Source organism: Rhamphochromis sp. 'chilingali' (genome assembly GCF_963969265.1).
Source record: "Rhamphochromis sp. 'chilingali' genome assembly, chromosome: 3".
NCBI classification, from domain to species: domain Eukaryota; kingdom Metazoa; phylum Chordata; class Actinopteri; order Cichliformes; family Cichlidae; genus Rhamphochromis; species Rhamphochromis sp. 'chilingali'.
This window is the reverse complement of record NC_137931.1, coordinates 32798540-32808242: the sequence shown is the minus strand read 5'-3', so window position 1 is coordinate 32808242 and position 9703 is coordinate 32798540. Positions and strand designations below refer to the sequence as shown.

Genomic DNA, 9703 nt, shown 5'->3' with positions numbered 1-9703 from the left:
CCACCACCTCAGACCAAATTTGCACTAGCTGAGTAAAAACATTGGTCCAGATATGGGTAAACGTGAGCTACTTTAGCTACATTGTGCTAAAGTAGGTATTCAAGTACAACTCGTTCCTAAATTTACTGAAAAAGATTTTGACACATGTGGGTTTTCTTAATCTACCTTCTCAACTGTGTCTGTGTAAGTTCTCAATACTGAATACTTGAGTTCAAGGCAGGTTCATGAGGATGTGTCACTCTCATCCGGGAGGCTTTATCAGTTCTAAAAGGTGATGGGGAGCACCAAGAATTTCACTCCCAGTGAGGTAGTGATGGTTCACCATCAATGAACAGAGGTGGTGGCCTTTGAGACCAGCTATAACTCAGTCTTGCGATCCCTTCCCTGGCAATTCAACCCCCACTCACGACTTTAATAACTCACAGGAGGACAGCCTAGGTCATCATGTGACATGTCTCAGGACTACCTCCAAGGTTGAAATGCATAGGTGTTAAATACCTGTTCCTTCACTTCGGCTCTTAGAGGTGAAGAAGCCTCTTAGATGAGAGATGAAACATCTTCATGAAGCTATAAAACAAGTCTAGTTGGCTTCGACTCCGACATTTGAAAGGTTTCCATCCCTGTTTCAATCCAGAAGAAGTTTGTAGCTGGCCATTAAACCCCTCAGACATTTCCCCAAGTTGCTATAACCCAAACACGGCTAAAAGGAGTATTGGACACAAATATGTTATAGTAATAAGCCGGTATTTTATTTCCAAGTTGTTGGTATGATGATTTTTACAGCTGTTTATTTTGTGAGAAAATGCATGTTTCTTAATTACTCTTTTGTCTGCTTAGCTATATATGGATCAAAGGAAAATATCAACATTTTGTGCATTAATGTAGATGTTTAGGTTTTGAGTATTGAGTATTGAGTATTGAGTGGTACAGTGAGAGTTTGTGGCTGCAGACCTACTGACATGTGGAGGCAATGTCAGCTGTTTCTTACAGTCTTATTCACAGCAGAACAAACACCTTCAGTGAACAAATCTCTGTGAAGTACCTTCTCTTTTTATGTGCATTTTCATGGGCAGCTCGTGATAAGTAAACAGTGGTTCTAGCAGAAGCTAGAGAAGTTATTTGCTTAAGGTTTGGCCTGCTGGGGGATAAATGGCTTTGCCCAGCAGACAGCAAAAATCATTAGTACACCCTGTTACTAGCTGCTGGTATTTCAAAGGATGTTAATCAAATCTGGCCGCCTATGTAAGGGTACATTTCACTGGGTGGGCCATTAGACTTGTTTTCAGAAAACTTTCAGGAGTAATTTTTGTGTGGGAAAAGAGGCCAGAGAGGCGGTGTAGTTTAATGTTTTTTAACAATGTTCTTCTCTTGTATTTTATTAGGTTTAATTTCCTTTATTTTAGTTTGTGTATTAATTGTGTGCTTGCACTGAGACTAAGGGCTGAAACTGTGTTTAGGTTATTTTGAAATTACGAAATCATGGCAACAGCAGTTTTAATGTCAAATGAAAAGATGAAAAAGTAAAGAAATTATATATAAATGTGTGAATACTGAGCGGCAGAGGCTGTGTTTTTACTCCGAACAAGGCCCCAACCCAGTTTCGATTCAGTCCCGGTGTCTCAAATGTTCTCCCCGACATATCAGCCACAGGCAAATTGGTTTCAGTTCACTACAATCGTATCAGTATTTACTTTCGCCTGACTGGCTGCTGGTGCCACAACGATACGCAGCACCCACCCCAACAATGCTGTCATCCAGTATCGTTTAACAGCCTGGCAGAGGCATAGAACAATATTTAATCTGCAGATGTTGTGCTTCTAAACTGAAACCATTTTTACAAGTCTAACATACAGTTTAGTGAAGAATTACGCTCAAAATAAATCTTGAAAGTACCATGTTAATGCAATCATCTAAGCTGATGAAAGCAAAACTGTTGTGGGTGCAAGCACATTTTAATGCTTTATTTCCGACCGCTGTTTCTGTTCACCTCTCCTGGGGAAAGATTCAGAGTGAATCAACAGAGTGAAATGCTTGAGTGCTACCTTGGATGACAGACAGAAGTAATCGGCAGTAAGTGGGAGAAGCATATTTACATCTCACAGCTACTGACACGCTGGGCTTCCCATCTTCAGGACATGGCCTAAACCCGCATGCCCTGTTCTGAAATAACCTAATTTTGTCAGTTATTTAAAAGAAAGAAAACAAGTCCAAGTACATGGCAGCTTATTGCAGTTTTTTCAAAACTGATCTATTCAATTATAACATAACAGAATAAAAATAATCTGATTCGTATTAAACCAGAAAAACTGTCCTCATCTTTACAAGATTGTCTTAATGATATCATTCTCGTTATTGTTTCTTGTTATGTCGTGACTATAACAACATATCTCGGACAAAAATATGACCAGAAACTGAGATGATGTTATGTTACAACAAAAAAGGGTCGTACTTCATTGAAACCTTTGTAATCATTAGCTAAATACTTTGGATCCCATCTCACCAATATGAAATTGTTTACACAGCTTTTGTATTGTTTGTACTGTAAATTTGGATTTTTCCAATATTTGTCTTTTCCTGCATCATTCTTGGGGGGGGTGTAAGTGATGATTCAATCCAAAAGTTTCACATATACTCATCACTTCCTGTTGCTATGGTTTTCAATTTAGTTCTTGGGGAATTTGGCCTCTTGGCGTTTTCTCTCCTCTTCCTTAAAATATTCTTGAGGTTGTTTTTGTGACAGTCGCCCTTCTACTGAGACCATTTCTGTTGAGGGTTTAGCGAACAGTAGATGGATCAATGGTCCCTGAAAGATTCTTGTCAGTTTTGAATGGTAGCATGTTGGCTAGCTTAACAACTTTGCAGAAAGTGCTTATGACGTTACGATTAAATATTAAAAGACTGCTTGTTTTTTGAAACTTTCAAGAGGCGTGTGCTGACATTTGCAATCAGAGTCTGCTGTGTAATGCCTGACTGTGCAGTTTCAAGGTCCAAATGTGAGCACGCCCCTCTTGAGCCAAGTCCCCACAATCTGACTGTCTTGTATTGTTCTGGATTGTTTGGCTTTGGCTTTACTTTTATAAAACAGCAACGTATGATCCTCATTTTCCAGCTACTGTCACTCAAATCTGACCAAACCAAGTCTGAACAGTCCAGGTAGAAAGAACCTATTGGACTTAGTTATAAAAAACCAGTCTGCACACTATGTGTTCAGATTCGTTCAGAATCAGGAAGTAGGTCATTCTTGTGACACATTTATTGTGGTGACGTGTTTAAAGCAGAAGAAAATAGTGTAAAAGGATCAATTTCATGGCATGACTAAAACATGACCTTCAGTGTTTGTTAATCTAAAATCAAATTAAGTGGTCTAACTTTATTTCTTTTTAGATTAACGAACACTCAGATGATTGTTGTATAAAGCACTTTGAGTGTTCCAAAAGAGTAGAAAAGCGCTATATAAGAACCAGTCTGTTTACCATTTCTACCCAACAAATCTGGTATAGAAGCTGAATGACCTCCTTTTACCAATTTACCAACAGACCATCATCATTTCCCCATTTTAGATTTTCAAAGACCATTTACACAAACTCACAAACAGACTTCCAACCCTCTACACGACGAAAACTCCTTACCAACATTAATCGACACTGATACTGATACGCTCCACCCAAATCTGTACATAAGTGCAAACACGCGGGGTTACTGGTAAAGTCCTTTTAGACTTCATACTGGACGATATCATATTCAAACACAGCTGCAGTGCTGAGGAAAGGCTGAGCTGAGAGCACTTGACGGTTTCCAGCGGCAGAAAGAAGACGGCAGCATGGCGGCCACGTTGTGTCAGGGTTTAGGCTTCGTTCTGAGTTTGATAGGAATAGCGGGAATAATCGCCGCGACGGGGATGGACCAGTGGGCCACACAAGACCTCTTTGACAACGTTGTGACAGCCGTGTACTCGTACTCGGGCCTGTGGAGGTCCTGTGTTAGGCAGAGCTCCGGCTTCACAGAGTGTCGACCATACTTCACCATCCTCGGCCTGCCAGGTATGTTTTAAATCAATAATACCAACGGACATGGCAAAAAAATGAAATTGACTTTTTTTTTGGGGGGGGGGGGGTTATGCAATACATGTAGGTGGTTTAAATATTAATTCAGAAAGAAGAACAATACAAAGAACCATGTTTGGCGTGTGTTTTCACACCCTGTTTCGAAAGGAGGGGAAAATGTGCTCCCCACAGTTTCCCGGAACCTGGAAGTAAGTCTTGGGTAAACATCAGATAAGGTCTGTTCCATGTCGAAGCCTACATAACAGCAGGCAGCAGTCAAACACTGCCATTTCATGACTGTCTGACTCTGGTGGTAACTCAGTTTGAGTGGAACATCTAAAATGGCTGCCACAATGACCCAGTTAATAGGATTCATGTTGTCGACGTTGGGCCTGTTTTTAATATCGGCTGCAACAACAATGGACGAGTGGAGCTTACAAGACCGATCTTTTACAGTAATAACAAATTTTTATACCTATTCTGGTTTATGGAAGTCGTGTGTAGGGACGACGTACGGTACCACACAGTGTCGGCCTTATTTCACCATACTTGGCCTGCCAGGTAAGAGAATTACACTCCAAGAGAAAAAGACATTTATCAAATATTTCTCGACATGTCGGATTAAGGAGAACATTTTCTAAAGGACCTCGGAAGGTACTTTAGAATATTTGGGAGGTTTTAGGGCAGATTTTCCCCCCCCATTTCCACCCCCTGCCACTTTTCCGACCAGCCCTGGAATAAAAATGCAGTCGACTGCAGAAAAGATGGTGTCTCTCCGGAATCAAATAGAAATTTGATGAGACATCCAAAGCTTAGCTGAGCAAGCACAAGCTTTAGCAGAGTGTCACACAATGTAAAGTACATTTCCACACTCTGTACTTAACAGCTGAATGTAGTGTAGAGCATATTGTATATAAGGTCTTAAGGGATTAAATCTAGAATAATACAGGTACAATATCTGAGGACGCTGAAAGATGGCATTTAGTTCAGTGTGTTTCACCACACGCTGCTTTGATTTATGAGTTCTGGAAAATAACTGTAATGTGCTTTTTTTCTTCCTTTTTAAAACATTTTAATTGAAAGTGAATGCCGTGAGTGTCGGGCTTTTCCTGCCTCTATTCATGATGCACATGTGCATCAGTAAAACTAATATATTTATTATTGCCGGGGATTTTGATCCCCTTTCAGAGACTTTTTAGAACTACTGCTAAACTTGTAATTCAGCCCAGTTATTCTTGTATGTCTATGGATTCATATATTTCCATAATATATGTAGAAGAAGGTAGAAATCCTTGCATAATAGTTGATTGTATTATGCTGTAAAACACCTTGATCTCTTTTTGTATTACATTTTACTCATTTTAACCGCGGTTTCAAACTAATTACGAAAATAAAAGCAAGTTCAGTTTCTAATGACGATATCTCTTGTCTCTTTTATGCCAGATATTATCTTCAGCGGAAACTTTTAATGATGGCCGACCTGCCGTTTTCCTGTGACAAAATATATTGAACTATTGAAGCTGCTACCTTACAGTTATAATTAGTTTCTAGTGTGTGATTTGTATTATGGTGGCCATGATCAAAGAAGTACTCAGAAGTAAAAGTACAAAAATATAATTAGCGAAATGTATTGTCAAAACTTCAAGTGGTTTTTAAAAAGAGCTGATTATGACTGGATGAATATAAATGATGCTGAGTAAAAGTTAATTTAAACCTTTTAATATAATGTTGCGTAGTCAAATCATAATCACATTTTTTGTATATATTACCTTTAGTACATAATAACTGAAGCTGTACAAGGCACAGTGTTGCCTTCTAAAACATACAGCGCAGTACATTAACCATAAAAAGAAGATATTTTAACATGCATGCTTAACTTGCGACACTCCAGAAATATTTAAACCTAAAATTTGAACTTATGTATTATAATACATTTCAATTTTCTACTCATTTGAAATATATTTAGGTTTGGGTTGTTTGAATATTGTATATCTTTTATTTATTTAAACTCATTGAGTTAATTGGCAGCATTTTCTTTTTCTTTTTTCATTTTCTTTTTGATAAATCTTAAAGTATCTACAAGGTAATACCAATCTCACAAACAGATATATCCTAAACATATGCTAAATGTCATAACTTTGATTTTCAGCTCTGCTCCAAGCCGTCCGAGCCTTGATGATTGTTGGGATCGTCCTTGGCGCTATCGGCTTACTGATCGCCATATTCTCGCTGAAGTGCTTGAAAATGGGGAACATGGAGGACAACTTGAAAGCCACCATGACTCTGTCGGCTGGGATCATGCTTCTCCTTGCAGGTTACTTCACTAACAATGCTCAGGTGATATCGAAGAAGAACGGTTTTGCGATAATACCAGCATTAATTCGGATTTTTTTTCAGGTGTCTGTGGGATTGCTGGGGTGTCAGCCTTTGCTAATTTGATTGTACAAAGTTTTCAGTTCACTACATTTGCCAGTGGATTCAGCAGTACAGGCAATGTTGGTGGACTAACGGGAGCTCTGACGCCAAGGTAAAGATAAACTGAAATTAGCATATATATATATAGTAATATATTACCTGCTGAATTAATTTTGGTAATGTTTAACCTTAATAATCTTTCAGGTATACTTTTGGCCCTGCACTTTTCGTGGGTTGGATTGGTGGCGCTATCTTGTTCATCGGTGGCATCTTGATGTGCCTAGCCTGCCGTGCAATGACACCAGAGAAACACCGGTAATTTATAACTATTTGTGATCTTTAAAAAGATTGGTAGGGACAGTAACCTCTCTGTTCCTGAACAATAAAGTAGCAGAGATGTGAAAACTGCAAAATAGGGCAAAATACAGTACGCACATAGATTATATTTTCAGTGTTTGATGTATGTGACGCTATCCCTCAGGTATGATGGGATGGCCTACAAAGCTGCCTCCCAGAACACGATGTACAGGCCTGACACCAGATCCCGGCCCGTCTACAACGACTCCTACAAAGCTCAGAGTATGGATGAAAGGCAGACAAACCAGAGGTTTGACTACGTGTAGAACCATGTCTGTTTTAATACGCTCTGTGATAACTTTTCTACATTCAGCATTCATTTTTTATTTCTCTCTACTTTAATTTGGAAGACCGGTTTCAGGCCTAATTTCATGTTACTTTTTCAAATGTAATCACAATTATAAAGTCTGTGCTGTATATTTTGTATGTGTGTCTGTGTTAAATAAAAGGTGATTCTTACCTGTTCTGACACTAAATTCAGTAGCACAACACATAACGCATATATTAAACTCAGTGGAGGAATGTGCAAATGTCATGTTTGACAGGGATAAAAAATAAAAAATTAAAACAAAGGGATATTTGCACAGGTTCTTGTGAAATCTACCCAGTAGGGAAGCACTAAGATGCAATACAACAACTACTACTACCTACTGCTCCCACAGAAATTAAGAAATCCATATGCTAATTAAATGTACTTGATTTACTGATTATCAGCAAGTGTGAGCGCCTCTACAAAAGCAGAGGTTTTGGCAGTTTGCTGGTCTCGAGCTGTCGGACGTGTGTTGACATAATGTCCCTGCAAATTCACCTCAAGGTCAGATTGTACAGTGCTCAGAGATGTTGGAAAACTCCAGCAGCTACATCTCAGAATCCACAGTCTTTAGTTATTATGTAAATGTTAAAGTTCATGACAGTTAAATTAGAAAAACACTGAACAAGTATGGCTCTTCCAAGCAGAGGTGTTCATACATCCGTCAGCACGGTGTGTGAAGGTTGATGAGTTGTTGTGAAATTCTTCCACAACAACGTGAGACTGAGTCATACAGAAAATCATTCAAGTTACTGAATCATGAGGTGGAGTTTAGTTTTTCACAGGAACAGAGTCTTGCGAAAACGTTCTTTTTCACATGACCCACCTCTTGTTTTAAATGCTCCCAAGTTTTTTTTTAACAGTTTTGTTTGTGATATTATGTCAGTAACGTATCTTCTACTTACTTGGATGAAGGTCTGTTTCCAGGTTGGGGCTTTCCAGTCAAAGTCTTAATAGACAAACCTTTGCTATGCCTTTCGAGGAATTTAGACACACATCAGCTCAGTGGAACCACGGTTAAATTGTATCTGAGAGCCTCTTTAAGTGAACCTTTCTTTTCTTTACAAAGTCTTACAGAGTCTCTTTATGGACCCTTCCTTAACATCATACTATTTTTTTCAAAATGCAGCTACTGTTGCCAGCTAGCTTAGTCAACGTTAGCATTAGCAAATTAGCATTAGCTTGCTAATGCATCCCCATTTTGAACTGGAGTGGAAAAGACAACATGTTTGCCACATTAACCTGATACTTTAATAAATAAACAAATAATAAATAAATAGAAATAGAAAATGTCATGTCTAATTCTTGCCTAACTGACCAAATGTTGTTGTTGGTACTATTGGTTAAATGGAATTAAAGTTTATTTTATGAATGTATTATTTTAATGTGCATTCATACATGCAGCAAAGTCATACCTGCTCTAACATGACTAACCTTAAGGCCTTTTATCCACCTAAAACTACTGTTTTAGGGATTATTTTACAACCTATAAAAATACAATGGCTTTGTTTTTACAGAGGCTAGTTTACTCTCCTCTTGAGCATGAATATAGCTTCTGGGTCTGAAAAGTAAAACAAATGCAAATGTATTTTGAAGGGGCCACTCTTCTGGTTGCAAAAAGAAATAATCTCAGTCAGAATCTGATAGACAACTCAGCAAGTGTTATAAAATACCAAGATCTGCTACTGTTTTCCAGACAGGACTTTATTAGCCAGAGCTCCCTCCTCACCATACAGTCTATGAGCCATATATACTGAAGTGTTTACTTTCTAGGACATTGGTTATGTTCTAATGGTGCAGCGACATTTAGTAGGTTTGTACAGTTTGAAACTAACCAGTGGAAAATGAGTGTGAAGAGGCTTGTGAAATGTACATATAATGTAGTTATTAATTTAGGGACAGCTGATTTTTCATAAGACTGCACCATAGTTTTGACACTCTTATACTTTGAAAGTTTTAACATGATTAAATTTTCTGCACTTTGTAAAATGTGTACTTGAAAGAAATCTTGAGAAAAATGAAATTACATTTATCAAAAGCCAAAACAGTTTATTTCTGCTTTCATACAAGTCATGCTCCAACCATCTGAAACAACACTCATATTGATTATTGTGTTGTTTATCCTATTAGCGTTATCAAAACAAGTGGTCATCAGTTACATGTTATCTCTTGCCCTGCAGCGCCCAATGATAAATAAAATTACTTCCACATTGTTTCAGTGTAATTGAATAAAATCTGTGCTCCTTCCTCAGATAGATGCTGTGTCTTTGGTATAATCCTCGCTGACTGTTCAGATGTAACAGGACTGATCTTTCATACCACGACAGCACAGCTGTCTGTTACTCTGCTGGATTATGCCCTTAAATCCAGCAAAGAGAGTTTCAGTGATTTGCATGAAATCACATTTCTTGATAATTGAAATTAATGAAAGTATTAAGTAGTAGTTACATTTAATAACATTTAATCACTCTTAAAGTGAGTCATTAATTGTTTTAATTTAATTTTAAAGGAAGTTATTGAGACTATGAGACAACCCTTCTTAAGCTTCTTTTCTGCTTAACAATTTTTGGCACAGCAG

At 38.1% G+C, this 9703-nt stretch overlaps 1 protein-coding gene across 1 annotated transcript; it reads left to right on the top strand.

The window, feature by feature from the left end:
• Positions 1 to 3820: 3820 nt before the first annotated feature.
• On the top strand, positions 3821 to 7123 carry LOC308394295 (claudin-18-like; the record flags this gene model as incomplete). Its single annotated transcript, XM_080878551.1, has 5 exons — positions 3821 to 4040; positions 6193 to 6357; positions 6441 to 6570; positions 6663 to 6773; positions 6940 to 7123. The coding sequence occupies 5 exons, from the start codon at positions 3821 to 3823 to the stop codon at positions 7079 to 7081; spliced, it is 768 nt and encodes a 255-aa protein (XP_080734677.1). The 3' UTR covers positions 7082 to 7123.
• Positions 7124 to 9703: the final 2580 nt, after the last annotated feature.